The sequence below is a fragment of the Echinops telfairi genome, unplaced genomic scaffold (genome assembly GCF_000313985.2).
Source record: "Echinops telfairi isolate 266 unplaced genomic scaffold, ASM31398v2 ScPeMD7_7459;HRSCAF=8497, whole genome shotgun sequence".
Lineage (NCBI taxonomy): Eukaryota > Metazoa > Chordata > Mammalia > Afrosoricida > Tenrecidae > Echinops > Echinops telfairi.
In genome coordinates, this window is record NW_022111359.1 from 8,068,616 (window position 1) to 8,093,695 (window position 25,080).

The 25,080-nt window shown below is 39.8% G+C and overlaps 1 protein-coding gene across 1 annotated transcript; it reads left to right on the plus strand.

Annotated features, from left to right (window-relative positions):
- The first annotated feature begins 6,875 nt into the window (after positions 1-6,875).
- LOC101658201 (olfactory receptor 7G2-like) lies at positions 6,876-17,466 on the plus strand. The gene is made up of 2 exons (XM_004714309.1): positions 6,876-6,958; positions 16,518-17,466. Exons 1-2 carry the CDS (start codon positions 6,876-6,878, stop codon positions 17,464-17,466), a joined length of 1,032 nt encoding a protein of 343 aa, XP_004714366.1.
- The last annotated feature ends 7,614 nt before the right edge of the window (positions 17,467-25,080 follow it).

Genomic DNA, 25,080 nt, shown 5'->3' on the forward strand with positions numbered 1-25,080 from the left:
GGTTAGTGAGGGAGAGGACAAGCCTCAACATGATGGACTGACACGGTTGCTTCAATGATGGGCTTACTTAGCTTATAGCTTCAATTGTGCATTTAGTGCAGGACCAAATATTGTTTGGTCTAATGTAATAGGGTAGTCATGATCAAAGCTGACTCAGTGACACCTAACAATGATTAAGCACATTTCTATATGAAATCAGATAGAAAGGCCTTTTTTTATATTGCATCACAGGGTGAAGTGAACGTAGAAATTTGGGCTAGCAGTAGTGCAAAAATTGTGTACATGACTTTGGGGTTTGCAAAAATGATAATAATAATAAGTCCTAATGTTAAGTGTTGGTAAGGTTGAAAATAATTTGGGAAACTTATGCAATGCTTGTGGGGGATATAAAAGAATGCAGCAGCATTAGAAAATAATTTGGCTGTTTATCAAATGGATAAATATAGGGTTAACTTTGGACATAGTGATTACATGCCTAGATAAACCTACTGCTAATAGTTATGACAATATGTGTCCACACAGAATATTATATAAAAATACTTGTTAAAACATTAAAAAATTCTTAAATGCAAATCAACAGATGTTAGCATAAACAATGTGTGGTACAGCCATGTGATGGTATATTATTCCACTAGATAAAGGTATGAAGTGCTGATATATATCTCTATCAGTATTATTGCTTCAGTAGTACACAGGGTAGCTCACTCTCCTTCACTAACTCTGTGTATATCTAACATCTGTAGCATAGATGAGCCTTGAAAACTGTGCTAAGTTAAAGAGGTCAAACACAAACGTCCTCATATTATAAATTTCATTAACACAGAGACGCAGATTGGGCAAATCTATGCAGACAGTGGGGAAGTGGTGACTGGGTTTGTGTCCAGAGGAGACAGGGGAGTGGCTGTAAGTATGGGATTCCTTTTCAGAGGTTTTTTGAGCAGTTGGGGACATTGTCTGGGAGTATGTTGTTTTAATGTCCTATGGTCTTTTAGGATAGCATGGTAGGGTTGAGATTAAGGCTAAGGGAATTATTTGTTGTGGTAGAATTTCATTCCTGTATTCTTAAGCTTTAGGTTAATTATCCTTAAGGAAAATATTTCTGGTGGGTCAGGTCAGAGGATATGAGTTTGATTTTGGGTGGGGATTATGTAAGTGGTTACATGAGTGTGGGGGCTTGGAGTATATTTCTACCACCTGATTGGTGGTTTAGGAGGGAGGGATTAGGGAATAGCCTACTCAGAGGGGAGGTTGTTTATGTGAGTGGCTTGGGTACTGGCCAGGGGCTCATGTCGTATGACAGCTGAGTGATTGGTAGCTTGGTCTGTCTAGTATCTCAGCCAGTAGCAGTCTCTGAACCCTGGGTCTCATTTTAGGCCTTGTGTCCTGCATACATTCCCAGTGTGAAACCTGTGGTGCAGTTTCTGCTTGTATTGTAATGCTAATACCTTGCTAATGGGTCAGTTTTGTGCTTTGTGCCCACACAGAGAGAGGATAAAATGCCTGGGAACTGCCATTCCTTCAGGTGTGCTAAAATAAGGGCATGCAGATCTGACCTCAGGGAGTAGGGGTTAGATATGCCAAGAGGAGCTGGACCTCCCCCAGCTTGTGTGGAGAGTTAGCTCATTCACTATTGACATCAGGTCCAGGTTGCGCAGTACAGGTATCCATAGGCAGTTTGGTAGACTGTGCGGTAACTACTGCCTGGGCGATATTACTGCAGATGAATTGGACTGGGGCTTCCCTAGATTGAACTGAGAACCAAGTATATTTGTGGTTCTATCTGTCCCAGGCTAGCTGTGCAGAGCTATGTCCCTGCAGCTTGGCCAGTCAGCTTCCCTAGTTACATCTGGGATCACGAAAATTAGTCCAGCCTAGAGTTAGGGAACTAACGCCTCCATTTTGTGGCAAGGGCCAATGATAGAGGGAAATCTGTTGGATATTGAATAAGGAAGACTCAAGAAGAATTTATGTATTTAATTATTGCACTGCAGGGAAACACCGAAATTATCATGGACTTCTAACAGGACAAAGATATTTGTGTTGGAAAAAGTAAGGCCAGAGAATTCCTTAGAGCCAAGGATGGCAAAGCTTCCTCTTACAGCCTTTGGCTATATTGTCAGGAAAGAGCATTTCGGAAGTAGGACGTTATGTCTTTTACAGTGTAGTGGCTGCAAAAAAGAGGAAGGCCCTTGAGAAGATGAACGGACACAGTGGGCTCAGTCATAGAAACAATTGTGAGGCTGGTGCTGGACCATGCCGTGTTTCATTCTGTTGTTCATATGGTCACTCTGGGTCAGAACCTACTTGATGACACAAAGCAAGAAGAAGAAATTTGGGATATTTAGAGATCAGGGATACAAAGCCTGCAGATGCCCTGTGACATCACACTTACACGTTCTTCCTTTGTCAAACCAAAATCACTGCCATTGAGTCTATGTTGGCTCATGTATACCATGTAGCACAGGGGAGAACTACCACTGTGGATTTCTAAGAAGACTGTAACCCTCTACAAGACTAGAAACAGTAGTCTTTCCACCACTGAGTGGATGGTGGATTTGAACTGCTGACCTTCCAGTTGGAACCCCAACATGTAACTCAATGCAAACTGGGCTCCTTCCTCCCCTATAAAGGTGCGGGATATGTGATCATCTTTCCTGAGATGACAACAGACCTTTCTTTCTTGAGGATTTACCTCAGTTCCCCTTTATCCTTCCTCAAGATAATATCTGCCTCTCATGGTGTTACTACAGCTAGCAGTTGGTCGACCATACATTTGATTGTCTTGTCATTCATTGTTTTAAATCAGATTCATTAATAAAGAATGCAGAAACCAACCATATGCTTCAAAGTTCTTTCTCCTTGGACTAACAGAAGATCCAGAACTGCTGCCTCTCCTGTTTACCACGCTCCTGGCCACTGTATTTGGAAATTGGTGCATTGTCCTGACTGTCACCTATGACTACCAGATATACACCCCCATGTACTTCTTTCTCTCCAAAATGGCCTTTAATGAAATATGTGTTAAAACCACTATCATCCCCAAATTGCTACTGAACAAATATCCTGATAGATCTGAGAAAAACTTACATAAGATGCCTCAACCAGATTATACTTATCCTGATTGTTACTTGGTTAGAACATTTTCTTCCAGCAGATTGGCTATCATGTCTGCAACATTGCCATATGTCACCTGCTGAGGTACACAGCATCTTGGAGTCCTGCATGTGTGCTCTACTCATTCTACTTTCCTTGGTCATTAGTATGAGAGATGCCTTTATTTACAGTTCAATGGGTTTTGATGTATCCTTCTGCACAACTTGGTCATCCTTTAGTTCCACTGTGAATGTGATCGATTACTAATGCTAGCCTGTTTCAGTGCCCATATGAATCATACACTGTTCTGTTTTTCAGTTTGCATTTTGGGTGGTGATCCTTTCTCTGGGATCATATTCAATTAACACTAGAATTGTACCCTCTATATTGAGGATCTCATCAACTGGAGGAAAGTATAAAGCTTTCTATGCATGTTGGTCTCACCTTTCAGTTGTTTCTTTATTCTACGACACACCTTTTGATATGTGATTGTAACCTTATGGGTGAAAATGTCTTTGCAGAGGAAATTGAAGGAGGGTTATCCTGACAGCCCTACTTGCAATTAAGGACATTCTTCTAACATGGACACTACAGAAAATACAGAGAAAAGTAGGAGGAAATGAGATCCTATGGGATCATATGGTCACAGGCCAAGGAGTTCCTGGATCCCCAAGCTCATCTTGCAGCTGGCAGCAGCAATTAATGCATTCTCCTCAAGGGCTTTTCAAGCTTTCACACCCCTGCTGCTTCTCCTTGGTGTCTGATTTATAATCTTCAGAACTGGGAGATAATAAGTTTCTCTTTAAAGCAGCCAAATAATGATTTATTCAAAAGAAAGTGTACTATTTAATCAACAACGAGGGTAGGATTATGGGCACTTCTTTCTTTATTTTTTGCACTTTATTTTAATTCTCATTTTTAAAAATCATTTTATTGGGGGCTCATACAGCTCTTATCACTTCTTTTCTTAAAAATAACTTTATTGTCATTTAATTCACATATCATACAAGTAAGTTGTTCAATCATATTTAAAAGAGGTATAGAATCAGCATCACAACACATTTTAGAAAATTTTCTTCTTTCTTATACTTATTGTTATTACCTCCATGTTCCCATGCAATACCTAAAGCAAACCATTAATTCAGTTACTGTCTCTAAAGATTCACCTACCCCAGATTTCATAAAGAGGAAACACACAAAAACAAATACAAAAATTCAACAGGAATACCAAAGTAAATGGAGAAAATCATCAGTCGAAAGAAAACAGAACATGTTAAAATAGGAAAATAGAGGGATTAAAAGGAGAACAAATGTTAAAGTGCTACATTTTAACCTATCTGCATCAGCAATAACCCATGTCCCAATGCACTGAGCAGCTATTGCCAAGGCCAGCAGTTTGAACACACCATCTACTGAGGATTGCTAAGCGTCAGAATGGACTCAATGGTAGTGATTTGTTTGTAGAGCTGTGACTCTGTTGCACCCTCCAGTAACCGCACCTACATTGTCTTAATTCTCTAACAACTGCCACTTGACACTCACACCCATGGTTTCCAGTCAGTCACATTGCATTTATGTGTCTTAAAGTAAGGCCGCTTTCACGTTAATTTTTGCTTACATGACCACAATAGTGTTCAAGAATGGTAGGACTCATTTCATGAACTTGTTTCTTAGGTTGTGATATGCCATGTGTCTACTGTGCATTCCTTGTGTGGGTTTTGGAATCTAACCTCATAAATTCACTCTCACATGCCAACCTCCCTAAGCTTGACTTTAGAGTACGTAAAGGCAAGTCTGGTTCTTTAACTTGGTGTTGTGTTTTCCACCACATAATCTATGCTTCTAACTTTAAATCTCTCAGTGGAAACATTAAGTGAAAAAATCTGTGATTAGCAGACCCACAACAATGAACTTAGACTTATTCAACTTAAATTCCTTGCAGCATTCACTTATATCCTTACTAGCCAGTTTTGTGTATATTCTCCAGATTGGGTTTATCTATCAGGTATATCAAGTTGTTCATTTGAAGTGTAGTATCCCAATTCCTATGTCACCTTTAGGCCCTCCTGGGACTTCGTAGTCGGTGTCATAGTGGTTATTGGTTGAGCTGCCCACTGCAAGGTCAGCAGTTTGAAACCCACAGCCACTTTATTGGAGAAAGGTTATGCCATCTACTCCCACAAAGAGCAACACTCTCAGAAACTCATATGGTTAGCTCTGCTAAAGTGTCTGATAGGGTCATTATGAATCAACAGAGACTCAATGGCAGTTGGTTTCTGCATTTACAGATTTAGGTGTAAAAATGAGTGCTAGGGGTAGTTCTTGAACATACTCAATAATGTCATGGAAAGTGTCTATCTCACATGATGCCCAAGATTAGACCCAGTCACCATCAGAAGTAATACCTCAGAATCATCAGGCACACATAGGTTGATCTCATTTTCTGGAAGTAAGAGGGCAGGAGTGTTGCAGTGGAATTTAAGGACTCAGTGTGCCCCAATCCTTGGTTATCTGCCAATATGTCCCTTCCCAAGTTCAAGATCCCATTTCTTCCCAATCAGTGACCTCATTTTCATTACTGAAATCTTAGGATATTGAGATTTCATTTGGAATTGTAACTAGACCACTTTTACTGTAACATTTTGGGTTTCATTTTCAGCAATCTAAGCTTTGTTGCTCCAGGAAAAAACTATTTTGCTAAAACAAATAACTTTTGTAAATAGAACCCAACTACATGATATGTATTTTATTGAATGTGTGCTACTTGGCAGACATTGTACTAAATGCTTCTAGTGGTTATGGTTAACTTTCCAATGGAAATACTTTCTAGGTATTCATTTCCCCATAGAAATAATTAAATTAAGAAAGATACTGTTGATTAAACCATATACTAGTTTCCTTTGGCAGCATTATACTACTACTACAAAATTGAATACTTCAAAAGAGAAATTTATTGTCACAGATCTGAGTCTGTAAATCAGAAAAAAATGTGTCAGCAGAAGGTTCTCCCTTAGAAGACTCCAGAAAAGAATAGAGCTATTTTCTCTTCTGGCTGCAGGAAGAGCTGCTCCAGCAAGTCCATGGACTGTGGCCCTATGATCCCAATATTTCCTTCTGTGATTTTGATGCTTCCTAATCTTTCCTGTTTTTCACACTATCCACATTACAAGAATATACATGATTGCAAGTAGTCCTACCAGCGTTCTATCGGCTTAATCTCCTCTGAAAATATAACTTATTAAATTAAGCTAGTAATCACACTTTCACCCTTTAAGTAATATAAACAGGTTCCAAAATATTGAATGTAAAAATAGAATGTGGGGACCAGCCATCTAATATACTACAAGAAGCATGTTTTCCCATGTCTCCATTTTAAATGTATTAATAATATGTCCAAGAGGGACAAGACGTTTTCTCCATGTGGATACTATGTGTGATAGTACCTCTGCACCTGCAAGACCAATCTAGAGACCAAGAAGAAAGACACCACCTTCAGGACTCCTGTCCCTCTTTGCTGTACTCCCTACTCCTAAATCATTTTGAATGCACGTCTATTAATTTTTTAGCATATGTGTTAGCCCAGATTGATTAGAGAAACAAATCCAGTGACTCATATAAGTGTACGAAAGACCTTTATATCCATGAATAATTGAAGGTCCAGAAAAAAAACCCAGCCCAGTCCAAATCAAGTCCATATGTCTTGTACTAGTCCATCAATTCCTATTCATACTCACACAGCTGAATGCAATGATGCAGAATGCAGGGAGATCACAAGTGATTCGATGAAGAGTCTTGTGGATCCAAAAGAGGTGGAAGCATCACACGGCTCTGGCAGGTCTCTGCCAAGTAACTCGCCAACAGGAAGGTGAAGCAAAAAGAGAGAGGTGACCTCCAGTGAAACATTTATCTCACTTACACCTCCTGAAGGAGTCATTAGGCTGAGACCTAGTTGATAGTTTAAACTCCCCACCTACACTTTACTTGTCAAGTTGACATGAAAGTACGTAACTGCAACATCATATTGGTACCTGAGATTATATGAAGTCTTAGTAAAGTCCAATAGCTTCTCCACACAGAATGCTGAAATATCTCACAATCACTGAAATAACTTTTTTTAAAGTCCAGAAAGGAAAATTAAAAAGCTGCGATTCAATTGATTCATATTCATATTCATTTTAAAGGACTTAGTAGAATTGTTCCTGTCAGTTCATGTAGTTGTAAATTTTTATGTGAGTAAAAACCCTCATCTTTATTGCTTGAGCAGATGCTGAATTCAAATTGCTGACTTTGCAATTAGTAAATCAATGGCTAACCAACAATTCTATCAGGTAGCAATCTAAACCAATAAGAAAATACCATTGTGATATTGATAATGAAACTTGATGATAGTCAATGGCGATGCTGAAACTTAGAATGAATTTACCAAGAGCAAGTCTTTTATTTTTTAATCATTTTATTGGGGGCTCCTACAACTCTTATCACAATCCATATACATCAATCTTACAAGGCACTCAGCATTTTTATTGGGACAAAATTTATGTATCATACAATTGAACATTTCTAACATATCAAGGGGAATTGTGCAATAAACACCACATCCATCTTAGAGCATTGCCCCACCACTACCCATGGTTAAATCACCTTTAAAATGAGTTGTGGAATCATGTTGAGTTCTAGTGCTCCCTTCCCCCTCCCACTGTCATTATTGACTCCTGAAATCCCCTTTCCTTCCCTATTGTGAATATCTCACTCCTGTATTCCCTATATCACCTTGTATCAGTCATTCTCATAACACCTTCACTCCTCTGTGCTTCACATCTGGTAAACCCAACAGAAGACAACTAGAAACAAATCATACTAAGGTGGTAGGGATAAGATCATAGTAGTATAAAGGCAGAGATGCAAACAATGTGTGAGAGGGAGAAGACCCCAATCAATAATCCAGGAGCCAGAGAAGAACTTTCTGTCATGGAACATCTAAGAGATACTTGTACCCAGAATAAATAGAGGTCGGGGCAATAAGAGGGCCAATTGGTCAAGTATCGAGTTCAATCGAGCATAATCAAGATTGCAATGACCTGATAGTAAAGCTAATTGGAACTCTAGTCTAGGGTTAGAGGGAATCTGCCATGGGTTAAGTTTCGCTAGAAACTGCCGATGTGCTCCACAGCCTTCTGCAAAGTGGGTGTTCCAAATATTAGCACTGATAGTTCCCCTTTTCCATATTCAAATTTTGTAATTGTTCTCTTTGGATCCCACAAACTGGCGTGCTTCTTTTTGTGGCAATGGTTGACTCTATGCTTAGATGGTTGATTTTTAGAGTTCATGCCCTTTAGACCCTAGACACTATTCAGATTGACAGACGGGCACCATCTACTTTTTTCACCACACTTTGCTGTAGAATTCTTATCTTCAGTGATCATTTCATGAAGGTTAGTATCAAGCAAGACCTTTTTTATCAGAACTAACTGTTCTTGAATTGTGGCTAGAGTTAAGTAGGAACCCAGACTCCATTTGTTTCCTCCCTGGAAATTGAATATCACAGGTTTACTTTGGCGGTAGTAATATGACAACATCAGAAGCATATAAGACCAACTATATTAATAGCAACTATGAGACAACCAACCAACAAACAAACAGAACACAAAAGAAAGAAAGAATGGAAGAAAGGGAGGGAGGAAAGGCTGAAAGCTACAAGCAGGAAAGCAAAAACCCATATAAACAAAATGTACAACATTGCCCATCACCTCCCTGTGGTATGAGTCTTTTACATTAGTATCACATCAATTGTCACAATGATCCAGCACTCCAGACACCGTCAGTGTGAGGAGTCTATGTGAGTGAGCTATAACATGAGTTTTTGGCTCATCTAGTTTGATCTCCCATCAGATCGGTGACTGTGAACCCTAAGTATGTGGATTGATGTCAGGGATGAACTTCCAGGAACAATTCTTCCAAATGTAGATCCCTGCTCAATGGATCAGAACCTGTAATGCCACTGCAAGTTGGGAATAGAGGTACTACATGCATGGTGATCCTGGGGCCCTTTCTTTAAACACTCGCTGAGCTGGGGGTTCTTCCAAGGTCCAATAATTGCCTCTTCCACCATGCTGGGGCAGCCACTCTCTGCCTCCTCTCCTACCCAAGTACCCAATCCTCATCTCAAAAGTGCAGGCAGCTGAGAGGCAGGGTTCAGCTCACTGGGCAGGGCCTCTATTCCACAGTTGGATATTTGGGCTGCTTCCCATATCTAGCTATTGTAAACTGTGCTGCTATGAACATGGGAGAACACAACTCCACTCGTGTTAAGGCTCTTATTTCTTTAGGTTATATGCCTCATAGTGGCATTGCTGGATCCTATTGTATTTCAATTTCCAGTTGCAGTGTCAGAAACTCACAAGGGAATTTCTACATGGACCTATGGGGTTACTATGGGTCAGCATCAACTCAGTGACAATGAGAGAAATATGTATATTAACAACTTTATTTTCTAAATACTCAAACATATTAACTGTACTTTTGTACATAATATTTAATTTGCATTTTCAGAGACAATAGATCAAGAGAGAATTCTTTGGTATCTAAAAAGAAAGATTGACTTCCTCCTGGAAAATAATGTGGGTCCATGTTCAATAACACATGAGATCTAGAGGAGTGCAGAAACAAGGAGAGGTTGTCAAATAACGTGTAATTGACCTCACAAGGTAAGAGAATTAATAATATATACTGTCCTGGGATAAAAGAGACAATCCATGTGTTGACATAATGAGGACCTTTGGATGTAAATGAGAAACAAAAGTATTAGTAAAGTGGGCTTCCTTAGAAGACTGTAGAAGAATACAACTATTGTCTCTTCCAGCTGCAGGGAGAGCTATTGGCTCCAGCAAGTCCATGGACTGTGGCCCTTTGATCTCAAAATGTCCCTCTGTGGTTTTGTTGCTTCATCATTTTTCCTGTTTTCCACAGTGTGCACATTACGAGAATATACACGATTGCAAGTGGACTTACCAGGATCATAAGCTTAATCGCCTCTGAAAATATAACTTATTCAATTAAGCTAGCAGTCACCCTTTAACATATCAGTAATATAAACAGGCTCCAAAATATTGAACGTAAAAATAGAATTTGGGGAGCAGCCATCTAATATACTACAAGAAGCATGTTTTCTCATGTTTCAATTTTAAATATATTAACAACATGTCCAAGAAGGAAAATAAGATTTTTTCATGTGGATACTATGTGTGATAATACATTTGCATCTGCAAGACCAATCTCGAGACCAAGAAGAAAAACACCAAATTCAGCATTCCTGTTCCACTTTGTTGTACTTCCTGCTCCTAAATCCTTTTGAATGCATGTCTATTAATTTTTAAAACATATGTGTTAGGCCAGATTGACTAGAGAAACAAATCTAGTGAGACTTATATATGTGTAAGAAAGAGCTTCATATCAACGAATAATTTAATGTTCAGAAGACACTCTAGCTCAGTCCAAATCAAGGCCAAAAGTTCGATACGAGTCCATCAATCCTTCTTCAGACTCATCCAGCTACATGCAACGATGCAGAATGCAGGACGATCCCAGGTCATTGGATGAAGATTATTGTAGATACAAAGGAGGTGGAAGCCTCACAAGGCTCTGACAGGTCTCTGTCAAGTAAGCTTGCCAGAAGGAAGGTGAAGCAAGGAGAGATATGTGGCCTCCAGTGAGCCTTTATCCCAGTTGCACCTCCTGAAGGGGTTATCAGGCTGCGCAACCTGGTTGACAGGCTAAACTCTACACCTACACTTTACTTATCAAGTTGACATGAAAGTAGGTAACTACCACATCATATTAGTGCCTGGGATTATGTGAAGTATTAGTAAACTCCAATAGCTTCTCCACGCATGATGCTGAAATATCTCACAATCACTGAAACAACTTTCTTAAAAAGCCCCAAAAGGGAAAAAAAGCTGCTATTAATTTATTCTGATTCATATTCATATTCATTCTAAAGGACTTAGTAGAATTGGTCCTGTCAGTTTATGTAGCTGTCATTTTTTTTAACATTTTATTAGGGGCTCATACAACTGTTATCCCAATCCATACACACATCAATTGTGTAAAGCGCATTTGTACATCGTTCCTCAAAACATTTTCTCTCCATTTAAACCCCCGACATTAGGTCCTCATTTTTCCCCTCCCTCCCCACTCCCCCCTCCCACATGAGCCCTTGATAGTTTATAAATGGGTATTTTGTCATCTCTTGCCCTGTCCGACGTCTCCCTTCATCCACTTTTCGGTTGTCTGTCCCCCAGGGAGGAGGTCACAAACAGTTCCATGTAATCGGTTCCCTCTTCCCTACCCATTCTCCCTTTACCCTCCCTGTTTCGCCACTCACACCACTGGTCCTATAGAGCTCATCCGTCCCGGATTCCCTGTATTTCCAGTTCCCATCTGTACCAGTGTACATCCTCTGGTCTAGCCAGTCCTGCAAGATAGAATTCGAGTCATGGTAGTGGGAGCAGGGAGGAAACATTTAGGAACTAGAGGAAAGTTGTATTTCTCATCATCGCTACATTGCACCCTGACTGGCTCATCTCCTCCCCAAGACCCCTCTGCAAGGAGATCTCCAGTGGCCTACTAATGGCCTTTGGATCTCCACTCTGCACTCCCCCCATCATTCACTATGGTAAGATTTTTTGTTCTGATGATGCCTTACACCTGATCCCTTCGACACCTCGTGGTTGCTTAGGCTGGTGTGCTTCTTCCATGTGGGCTTTGTTGCTTCTGAGCTTGATGGCCGCTTAATAACCTTCAAGTTTTTAAGACCCCAGACGCTATATTTTTTGATAGCCGGGCACCATCAGCTTTCTTTGCCACATTTGCTTATGCACCCATTTGTCTTCAGTGATCCCTTCGACACCCTGTGATCACACAGGTTGATATGTTGTTCCATGTGGGCTTTGTTGCTTCTGAGCTAGATGGCCGCTTGTTTACCTTCAAGCTTTTAAGACCCCAGACGCTATATCTTTTGATAGCCGGGCACCATCAGCTTTCTTCACCACATTATTGCTTTAAGCAGATGCTGAATTCAAATTGCTGACTTTGCAATTAATATCTCAATGGATAACTAACAATGCTATCAGGTATCAATATAAACCAATAAGAAAATATAATTGCGTTATTGATATTGAAGCTTGATTATAGCCGATGCTGATACTGAGACGTAGAATGAATTTACCAAGAAAAAGTCTTTTCTCCAAAATTTTTACTGGGACAAAATTTATGTATCACACAATTGAACATTTCAATCATATCAAGGGTAATTGTATATTCAGCACATGTATGTTAAAGCATTCATCCACCACTACCCATGGTTAAATCTCCTTTAAAATAAGTTGTGCAATCACGATGAGTTCTAGTGTTCCCTCCCCTCTCCCACCTTCATTATTTACTCCTGAAATTTCCTTTCCCTCCCTATCACCAATCCCCCACCCCTGCATTCCCTATAACACCTTGTATCAGTTATTATCATTATACCTCCATTCTGTCTCTGCTTCACATCTGGCAAACCCAACAGAAGACAATGAGAAACAAATCATACTAAGGTGGTATGATAAGATCCTAATAGTAGAAAAGCAAAAATGCAAACAATGTATGTGATGGAGAAGACCCCTATAAACAGTCCATGAGCCAGGAAAGACATTTCTGTCATGGAACATCTAAGAGATACTTGCAACCAGAATAAATAGAGGTCGAGACTACAAGGAGGTCAACTGGTCAAGTATCGAGTTCAATCCAGCACAACCATTTTGACAATGGCCTGATAGTAAGGCTGTTTGGAATTCTAGTCTGGGGTTAAAGGGGATCTGCCAAGGGCTTAGTCTGACTAGAAACTGCAGATGTGCTTTGTGCTCCCACTGTGCTCCTTAGCCTTCTACAAATTGGGTGTTCCAAATTTTAGCTCTGATACTTCCTCTTCACCATATTTGAATTTTTGTGATTGTTATCTTTGGATCACAAAACTGGTGTGTTCTTTCTTGTGGACATGGTTGACTCCTTACTTAGATGGCTGCTTTTCAGAATACATGCTTTTAGGAACCCAGACACCATTCAGATTGATAGCTGAGCACCATCTACTTTCTTCACCAGATTTTGCTGTAGCCCCCTTATCTTCAGTGATCATTTTATGAAGGTTAGTATCAAGCAGGATAAGGTTATCAGAGCTAACTCTTCTTGAATTGGGGCTAGAGTTAAGTAGGAACCAGACTCCATTTGTTTCTCCCTGCAGACTGTCTCAGGTTTACTCTGGCGGTATTAATACGACAACATCAGAAGCATATAAGATCAACAGTCTCCATAGTAACTATAAGACAGCCAACAACCAAACGAACAGAGCATCAAAGAAAGAAAGAGAGGGGGAGAGAGAGAGAGAGAGAGAGAGAGAGAGAGAGAGAGAGAGAGGAGAAGGAAAGGAAAGAATGAAAGCTACAAGCAGAAGAGCAAAAGCCGATATAAACAAAAAAAGTAGAGCATTTCCCATCACCCCCTGTGGTGTCAGTCTATTACATTATTATCATCATCAATTTTCCCAATGACCCAGCACTCCCGACACCGTCAGTATGAGGAGTCTATGTGAGTGTAGTTCCACATGAGTTTTTGCCTTGTATAGTTTGATCTCCCATTAAATTGGTTTCTGCTGACCCAATGGGACTGATGTCAGGGAGGAACTTCCTGGAACAATTCTTCCAAGTGCAGATCCCTACTCAATGGATCAGAACATGTTTTGCCACTGCAAGGTGGGCAAAGAGGTATTACATGTATGGTGATCCTGGGTCCCTTTCCTTTAAACACCAATGAGCTTCGGGTTCCCCCAAGTTCCAATAACTGCCACTTCCACCTTGCTGTGGCAGCCACTCTCTGCTTCCTCTCCTTACCAAGTACCTCAATCTTATTCCAAGGGTGCTGGCAGCTTAGAGGCAAGGCTCAGCATAGAGCAGGGCCTCTATGTTAAATCCTTTTGGGTTAGCCCCTGCATTATGCCATGCTGCTTGCAAGGCCAAGCTTCCATGATCATCATGGTGATTAGACTATGGAGTGGTTCACTGAAGGTTGGGGTGGAAACATATTCATAGTGTGCACCCAGTAAATTAAAATCTGGCCTATTGTCCCCCTAGGCTCCCTACACTTATTGTTTAGCATCACTTCTAGCTATGAGGTGAATTTTCCCTAGTTGCACACGATACTCACCAACAAATATTAGCATGTCCTCCCCAATGTAGATGGTCCCCTCTCTTGGTGTTGATTGAATTTCCGAAAAGCTTCTCCTTCCATTCCTGTGGAGGCCCATCAATTTGCTCCAGGCTTGTTTCCACGTTGTATGGCCTCAAGTGGATGGTCATCTCCCAATTCCATACTCTTAATGAAATGACCCCTGTCAATGTGAGGTCTCCTCTTTCACCTTGGCTCCTGTGAAGTGCACAAAAGGGTGATGAGGTTTGGTCTAGGGCCATTAGGTAGCCTTATCTCCTTTTGTTCAGCAAACGATTCCTAAGATTTGTCTAATTGGCGTTTCTTCTTACAGGAATGGACCCATACAATATTTGTCCTTTTGTGATTCACTTACTTCACTCAACATAATTTTTTCCAGGTCCTTTGATGTCGTGTGGTATTTCATGATTTCATCGCTGTTTTTTAGGGATGCGTAGTATTTCATTCTGTGTATGTACCATACTTTATTTTTGATTCTTCCACAGTTGGGTATTTGGGCTGCCTCCCATATATAGTTATTGTGAACTGTTCTGCTATGAACATGGGAGAGCATGACTCAGCTTATTTTATGTCTCTTATTTCTTTAGGTTATATGTGTAAAAGTGTTATTGCTGGATCCTATTGGATTTCAATTTCCAGTTGCAGTCTCAGAACTCACAGGGGAACTTCTACATGGGCCTATTGGGTTATAATGAGTGGGCATCATCTCAGTGACAATGAGAGAGATGAATATTTACAAACCTATATTTTAAATGCTCACATGTTTGAACTGTACTTCCATGCCTAATATTTAATTTTCATTTCTGAGACCATAGTTAAAGAGGGAATTCTTTGGTTATCTAAAAAGAAAAGATTCACTTTCACCAGGAAAATAATTGTGGGTCCATGTTTATAACATACGTGAAGTAGAGAGTGTCAAATAAAGAAGAATTGACCTCAAAGGTAAGAGAATTAATGATATATGGCATCCTGGGATAAGAGAGACAATACATATGTTGGGTTAATGAGGACCTTTGGATATTGATCCTCCAGGGATACAAAAACTGCAAATAGCATGTGTATGATATTAGACTTAAAGGCTTCTTCCCCTGTAAGGAGGGATGAAAAATGACCATGTTGCCAGAGATGATCTTTTTGGCACAAGAATGTAGTGTTTCACACAGACTCTCTGTCTTTCGAGAGGATAGACCTCCTCTTTTCTACATCCAGAGTAGATGTCAGCCATTAATCCTTGAGGATGGCATCCAGGTAACCTAAAGTCCATAAATTTCTGTTTTGCAAGAGGGCCAGGTGTTTGGCTACAGGAAAATCCAAGAACACATGCATGCGAATAAAGAAAGTGCAGGTGAAAATTGGAGCTAGGACACCCCTGGGAAACATTTTGTTTATAATTTTTCTGGTCAAGTTTCTTTGTACCTTTACATGACTGTCAAAAAAGTAACAAATTATCTTGTCTTTTGCTCTGTTCCTAAAATCAAGATGATTTTAAAGTTGAGCAACAGCCAAACCTTTTCAAACCATGATGAATCTGTCTTTCATTTCAGACCTGGAAATCCCCCAGTTATTCCATGAACAAAATTTCATGACATTTACTAGAACTCTATGGTTGCACAGATAGATTGAAACAGTGACTAAATCAACAGGCTCAAGATTCAAGTCATTAGTAAGATGGCCCAGGAATGTACCGTGTTTCCTTCTGTTGTGCATGGGTCATTGTGAGTTGAGACTGAATTGTCGTCACCTAACAACAATCTGGTTGTGGTAGAAGAAGAAGGCTTGTCATATTCATCTTGTCCTCTTCAATCTTAGCATATCTTTGTATTATCACTAATGTGTGTCTTTGATTTCTAAGGAATAACTTAGAGTCTCCGGTTTACTAATCAAGGTGCCACAGAGGTTTATCATATTGTTTTTAATACATAAATATTTAAAAGAACACATAAACAAATATATTAGAAATAATAATAAAATTATACATTCAAGTCCTTTTATACAGAAATGTTGTTTTTCTTTTTTAGAAGAACCAAAATCAAACCCAGAAGGTAGGCTGTAGACATCCCTTTATTCTTCTATTCCTTTCCACAAGAGAGAGTCTGTGTCCAGTGGATCTGCTGCTGTTTTTTTTCCAGGAACACACATCTAACTGTCTTTTTCCCTGATCTCTTTATCAGAGTCTTCAACAGTATAGCACCCAGAAACCACACGGTCATTACAGAGTTCATTCTCCTGGGGCTCACAGATGATCCAGAACTTCAGCCCATCATTTTTAGCCTGTTCCTGATGATGTACCTGGTCACTGTCCTTGGAAACCTGCTCATTGTCTTGGCTGTCATCTCTGACTCCCACCTGCATACACCCATGTACTTCTTTCTCTCCCATCTGTCCTTTACTGACATCTGTGTAAGCACAACTACCATCCCAAAGATGTTGATGAACATCCACACGCAGAATCCGACCATCACTTTTACAGGCTGCCTCAACCAGATTTTCTTTGTCCTGTTTTTTTGTGCTTTTGAAAATTTTCTTCTAGCAGCAATGTCCTATGACCGCTATGTGGCCATTTGTTCCCCACTGAGGTACACAATAATCATGAATCCCTGCTTCTGTGGCCTGCTGATTCTGCTTTCCTTCCTAACTAGTATAATGGTTGCCCTGCTGCACAGTCTGATGATTTTGCATCTGTCTTTCTGTACACATCTGGAAATCACTCAGTTTTTCTGTGAACTTGATCAGCTCCTCAAGATTGCCTGCTCCAGTACCCTCATTAATAACATCCTCATATATGTTTTTGCTTCCATTTTGGTGGGTGTTCCTCTGTCTGGGATTATATTCTCTTACACCCAAATTGTCTCCTCTGTTTTGAGGATACCATCATCCAGTGGGAAGTATAAAGTTTTTTCCACCTGTGGATCTCATCTGTCAGTTGTTTCAGTATTCTATGGGACAGGTATGGGTGTGTATATAAATTCTTTATTTACAGAGTCTTCCAGAAAAACAGCAGTAGCCTCAGTGATGTACATTGTAGTGCCCCAAATGATGAATCCTTTCATCTACAGTCTGAGGAACAAAGACATAAAGGTAAGCTTGAGAAAACTCTTTGTTAGGACATCTTCCTCGTAATGATTGTATCATCCCTTATAGTTTATTGATTACTCGGAACTGGCTGTGATAACCCCTTTTGAGCATCACCATCATTCACACTCGGTTTCATTTCATCAAATAGCATAATAATATATTCATAGTTATTTTAGGTAATAGTAAGCTGCTTTAACTCAATGATGAAGCCTTTGGGATTAATACTTAAGAGACTTTCAGACACAACTTTGCTCAAAATATGAAAGAGCCATCTTTCTATTGAAAGAAATTTAGAGCATTAATCAAAATAGAACAGAAATCTTGAACATTGTGGCTTCCTCCTAGGAGTATTTTTTCTCATGATTCACTAGATAGTCATCGCACATGCAGATATAATACCACAGAGAGAATGTAATACCTACAGAAAGAAGATGTCCTGGCTATCTCAGGCTTATTTTTATTATAGTGTTCTACAGAGACACCAGAATGCATGTTTCCTGTAGGATAAGTGTTTGTCCCTAGCATACTATTTCTGCCTCCTATTTTTTGGAACCTTTGAATATCATTAACATGATAGACGGTGGCTATTACATTTATTGAATAAAGCATCTTTGTAGAGGTGTTTAGTTGATGGGGATGGCTTGGAATTAAGGATATTACAATCTGGGGTTTGTAATTAGGATGTAAAACAGAATGTCTATGAGTGGTTGCCAGAAAAATGGATTCTCTTTGGAACTTCCAGCTAATAGTTAATTCACTATCAAAACTTATTTTAAAGCAGAGACTATTTGAGGTTTCATAGGGGACTTAAATTGAGTATCTCTCTAGAGGACAGGTACCTTAGATATCTTCAAGTACTAAGCATATATAGATATATATCAATTTCTTTTACTTTCCCCAAGAACAAATGCTTTAGGATCTCCTAGAATATACATATTCTACTGCCATGGGATTGATTCCAAATCTGAATGAATTAACATAACCAAAAAGAAGTGACTAATTTCACTGTCATCAAGTCAATGCTGTCTCATAACATCCCTCCTGTGGGGGTCTGAGACTGTAACTGTTTATGGGAGTAGAAAGCTAAGCCTTTCTCCTGCAGAGCTGCTGGTAGTTTGGAACTGTCATTCATGTGGTTTGTACCTCCATGAGCAAGCACTGAACCACCACGGCTCCTCTAATGACTTTATATATTATTTTGAAATCTGTAAATCTTTATGGGACCAGATAAACTCATCTTGCCCCCATTGGAAGTATGATGGGTTTGAACCACAGAAAATGCTAGCAGTTTGCTGTCCAGTGCTTATCTTATTGTGTTACCAGGGGAGCATCCGAGGGACCATCATTTTTAATAAGTTCAACTTGAAATCGTATTGTACACAAGTCTGAGAAAGATGACTTTTCTATGGGAAGACTGTGGTAAAACTTATATAGACTCTAGACTATGAAAGGCCTTTCCTCGACTTTACACATTAGAGCATTATATAAAAGTTAGTGTGCAAAACTTGTCTTTATTTCTTTAAGAATAGAAATCCAATGACAAAATATAAATTCATTACTACCTTAAGAAATAAAACATCAACATAGCATCCAATGGAACTGCCTTCCAGTTTCATCACACTTCTTGCCTCTAGTACTGATGGCTAGCCTGAATTTCATTTTGATTATTTCTTGGACGCTCTTTCATTCATTGAATTTTATACAGCTAATAGGAATTGTGAACACACTGGTATTTTCTTAAAATGTCACTGCATCTTTCTATCACCCTGTAGATGTCCTATTCCTGGTGTAATTGTTGTTAAGTGTTAGGCTTCTAAATGAAAGGGCAACAGTTCAAAATCCCAGTTGCTCTGTGGGATCAAGATGAGACTTTCTATTCCTATAAAGAGTTATAGTCTTGGAAGCTCACAGAGGTAGTTTGACCCCATTCTATAGGGTCGCTATGAAATGATACAAAGGAAATGACACCATGGAAATAAGTTTTATCACACTTATTTGTATTTTGCCACAATCAACCCAACAAATTGGTTGCTTTTATAACTGGTTTGAAAGTCTTATCATTTATTCATTTTGCCAGTTATTATTTTTGCGGGAAAATACACATAATGTAAATTAGCATCAATAAAAATGAGAATCCAGTTAAATAGCATTAATAACATGCTCACTGTTGCACAACCCTTAACCGCGATCCTGCTCCAGGAACATTTCGTCACCCGAAAAGGAATCCCATACCTACAGCCACTCCCGTGTCTCCACTGACCACAAACCTAGTCCCCACTCTCCCACTGTCCACGTAGATTTGCCCAATCTGCGTCTCTGTGTCAATAAAATGTTATAATATGTGGACGTTTGTGTTTGGCTTCTTGAACTTAGCACAATGTTTTCAAGGCCCATCTATGTTACAGAACTACCTTCTGTACACCCGAACAAACAATACTGATAGAGATCTATATCAGCACTTCACGCCTTTCTCTAGTGGAATAAAATCCCAACACATGGCTCTACCACACATTGTTTATGCAAGCATCTGCTGATTGGCACTTAAGAATCTTCAATGTTTTAACAAGTATTTCTATATAATATCCTTTGTGGACATATATTGTCATAACTACAAACAGTAAGTTTATCTAGGCATGAAAGCACTACGTCCAAAGTTAACCCTATATTTATTCATTTGATAAACAGCCAAATTATTTTATAATGCTGCTGAATCTTTTCATATCCCCACAAGCATTGTATAAGTTTCCCAAAATATTCTCAACCCAATCAACACATAATGTTTGGACTTATTATTATTTTTGCAAAGCCCATGGGTCATGTACACAATTTTTGCACTACTGCTAGCCAAGAGTTCTTGGTTCACTTCACCCTGTGGTGCAATATAAAAAAGGCCAGTTGATCTGAGTCCATATAACAGTGCTGTGTTTTATCGTTGTTAGGTGCCATTGAGTCACCTTTGATCATGACTACCCTTCTACACTAGACCGAACAAGATTTGGACTGCACTAAATGCATAATTGATGCTATAAGCTAATGAAGCCCATGGTTAAAGCCACTGTGTCAAATCATCTTGTTGACAGTTGTCCTCTCCTTCACTAACCCTGAAGGTTGTCAATCTTAATGTCCTTCACCAGGGACTGATCCCTCCTAGAACTTGTTCTAACCTCAAAGGTAGTCTAGCCATCCTCAATTCCAAGAAGTATTTTGGCTGCACTTTCCATTGGCAATACTTCGAAGCCATGCATACGTTTTCTGTGGCTTCTTCATCCAAAGCTGGGAGCAGAGTTCTTCTTTGTTGTCTGTTCTTAGCCTGGACGCTCTACTGAAACTTGTTCCCTTTGGGAAGCCTGTCTGGACTTAGAAATGACAGTGTCCTAGCTTCCAACATCACAGCAATGCAGAAGCTACCACAGGATAGCAAACTGACAGACAATTGGTGAGGGACATTAATTAACCACGAAGAAAGATCTTTGTAACTCTTGCTTACCAAACAGCTGTATCATTTTTCACTTGCATAGCAACATGTTAACTTCCTTAATATACACTTTAATCATGAATTTTGTCTCTGCGGACTATGTGGCCATTGCAATGAATTATAAACTCTAGATGTGAAACTAAGAGTGTTGTGTGAGATAGAACACATTAATACACTCTCTCATCAACAATGAAAACCTTCATATGTTCCTCTGTAAATAAAAATTCCTGATATGGGTAAAATGATTACTATATGAATTTTAAGGAGCTCTGTTGGTAAAGGGGCCTACAAAAATGAGCTGCTAACTTAATTTCATTGGTTTGAGCCCACTAGTTGCTCCATCAGATAAGAAATATGGTATATACTACAGTGAAGATTTAAAGCCATGGAAACTCAAAGGGACAGTGTTACTCTGCCCTCTAAGGCTGCTATGAGTTGCAGGAGACTCTCTAGCTGTGGATTATAAGATCCTTCAAAGAGCCCTCTTGATGCTGTTATGTTAAAGAGGGTTAGGGAACAGGAATGGGAAAATAGACACAACATAAATTCCAACACAAGAACAGCTGGGGTCTAAACCTTGTCCTGATTAGAAACAGTGTCTGATACTATGTTGTGTACTTTCCACTGTGGATTTTTTGCTTCCTCATTTTTTCTGTTTTTTTCCACAGTCTCCACATTACAAGAATATACACTATTGCAAGTAAGCCTACAAGGATCATCTAGGTTTAGTCTATTCTGAAAATATAACTTATTCTATTAAGCTAACAGTAACCCTTAAACATATCAGTTATATAAACAGGTTCTAAAATATTGAAAGTTAAAATAGCATTTAAGGAGCAACCCAAAATTCATTAACAATATGTCCACTAAAGACAGTAAGTTTTCTCCATGTGGGTACTATGGGTAATAGTACATCTGCATCTGAAAGAACAGTCTAAAGGCCATGAAGAAATACACCACATTGGAATACTGTTCCATTTTGGTATGCTCCCCAGTTTTAAATTTTTTTCAACGCATCTGTATTAACTTTTGTGCATATATGTTAGGCCTGGTTGACTAGAGAAAGAAATCCAGTGACACTTACATATGTGTAAGAAAGAGCTTTATATCAGGAGCACTTGGATAGTCCAGAAAACATCCCAGCCCAGTCTAAATCAAGACCATAAGTCTGATACTAGTCCATAAATCCCTCTTTAGACGCACACAGCTACATACAATGATGCAGAATGCAGGAAGATCACAGGCCATTGCATGCAGAGTCTTGTGGATCCAATTAAGGTGGAACCATAACAAGGCCCTGGCAAGTCTCACCCATGTAGCACGCCAACAAGATGATGAAGCAGAGAGAGAGGGGGCATCTCCAGTGAGCCATTTATCTCACTTGCACCTCCTGAGGTGGTTATCAAGCTGTGACCTGGTTGACAGGCTAAACTCCCCACCTATACTATACTTGTCAAGTTGGCATGAAAGTACATAACTACAACATCATATTAGTACCTGAGATTATAGCCCTTGAAGGGGAAAAAAGCTGCTACTCATTGATTCTTACTCATATTCATACTAAAGGACTTAGTAGACTTGGTCCTGTCAGTTCATGTAGTTGTAAAGTTCTGTGCTATTAAAAAGCCTCATCTTTATTGTTCTAAGCAGATGCTGAGTTCAAATTTCTGACTTTTCAATTTGTAGCTCAATGGATAACCAGCAATCACATCAAACCAGTGAGTAAATATAATTGTGTCATTTTTAATAAAATTTGATGATGGTGGATGAAGATGCTGACCCTCAAAAGGAAGTTAACAAGAACAAGTCTTTTACTGCCCAATGTTTTTATTGGGACAACATTTATGTATCATAAAATTGAACATTTCAATCATATCAAGGGGAATTGTACATTCAGCATCACATCTATCTTAGCACATTCCCACCCTCCCCCCGCCCATGGTGAAATCGCCTTTAAACTGAGTTGTGCAATCGTGATGAGTTCTAGTGCTACCTTCTCCCTCCCATCTTCATTATTTACTCCCTAAATTTCCATTCCCCTGCTATTGCCAATCCCCCACCCCTGTTTTCCCTATAACAACTTATATCAGTTATTATCATTATACCTCCAATCCTCCTGTGCTTCATATCTGGCAAACACAACAGAAGACAGTGAGAAACAAATCATACTAAGGTGGTAGGGATAAGATCATAATAGTATAAAAGCAAAAATGCAAACAATGTGTGAGAGGGAAAAGACCCCTATCAACCTTCCAGAAGCCAGGGACGAAATCTGTGTCATGGAACATCTAAGAGATACTTGCACCCAGAACAAATTGTGGTCAGGTCTACAGGAAGGTTGGTGGAGTATCGAGTTTGATCCAGCATAATCAAAATGATGATGCTCTCTGCCTGATGGTAAAGTTTATGGAAGTCTAGTCTGTGGCTAGAGAGGATTTGCCATGGGCTTAGTCTGATTGGAAATTCTGCAGATGTGCTTTGGGCTCCCACTGTCCTCCTTAGCCTTCTACAAATTGTGTGCTCCAAATATTAGCTTTGATACTCTCCCCTTCACCATATTCGAATTTTGTAATTATTATCTTTGGATCACACAAGCTGGTATGCTCTGTCCATGTGGACTTGATTGACTCCTTGCTTAGATGAATGCCTGTTTGAATACAAGCCTTTAAGACACCAGACACTATTCAGATTGATATCCAGGCACCATGTACTTTCTTCACCACACTTTGCTGTGCCACCCTTATTTCCAGTGATCATTTCTTGAAGGTTGGTTACAAGAAGGACCATGCTAACTGTTCGTGAATTGGGACTAGAGTTAAGTAGGAACCCAGACTCTGTTTCTTTCTCCCTGGAGATTAAACATCTCAGGTTTTCTATGGCAATATTAATATACAACATCAGAAGCACGTTAGATCAAATATATCAATAGCAACTATAAGAAAATGAGCAACCAAACAGAAAGAAAGAAAGAAAATAAGTAAGTAATTAAGGAAGGAAAAACAGACTGAAAAGCTCTAAGCAGGATAGAAAAAGTCATATAAACAAAGAAGTACACCACTGTCATTCACTTCCTTGCCATATAATAAGTCTATTGCATTATTATCATCATCAATTTCTCCAATGACCTAGCATACCACACACTGTCAGTGTGAGGAGTCTAAGTGAGTGCAGTTCCACCTTGAGCTGCAACACATACGTTTTTGCCTTGTAGAGTTTGATGTCCCATAGATTGGGGTCTGTTCATCCTAAGTATGGGGATTGATGTCAGGGGGAAACTTCCTGGAACAATTCTTCCAAATGCAGATCCCTGCTCAATGGATCAGAGCATGTTGTACCACTGCAAAGTGGGCACAGGGGTACTACATATATGATGATCCCGGGTCCCTTTCCTTTAAACACCCACTGAGCCAGGGGTTCCCCCAAAGTCCAATGACTGCCACTTCCACAGTGCTGGGGCAGTCACTGTCTGCTTCTTCTTCTATCCAAGTCCCTCAGTCCTCAATCCTCAGTCCAAGGGTACAGGCAGCTTAGAGGCAGGGTTCAGTTCACTCAGCAGGGTCTCTATGTGAAGTCCTTTAGGTGTAGCCCCTGTGCTATACCATGCTGGCTGCAAGGCCAAGCTTCCATGATCATCATGGTGATTAGTCCATGGAGTGGTTCACTGGAGGTTGGGTAGAAGCATTCTCACAGTGTGCACCCAGGAAAATAAAATCTGGTCTATTGTCCCCCTAGGTTCCCTACATGTATTGTTTACCATCCCTTCCTGCTGTGAGGTTAATTTTACCCATACCCCCCAACATAAATATCAGCATCTCCTCCACAATGTAGATGGTCCCTGTCCTGGTGTTGGCTTGAATTTCAGGAAAGCTTCTCCTTCCATTCCTGTGGGGGACCATCGACTTGCTCTAGCCTTGTTTTCATGTTGTATAGCCTCAAGTTGTTGGGCATCTCCCAATTCCCCCTTCTTGAAGTAGAGGCCCCGGGCAATGTGGGGTCTCCTCCTTCACCTTGGCTCTTGTGAAGAGCACACATGTGATATGATGTTTGGTTCAAAGCCAGTAGGTAGCCTTTTCGCCATTCATTCAGGAATTGATTGCTAAGACTTGTTTCATTGGTGTTTCTTCTTATAGTAGTGGACTCATACAATATTTGTCCTCTTGTGATTGACTTACTTCACTCAGCAA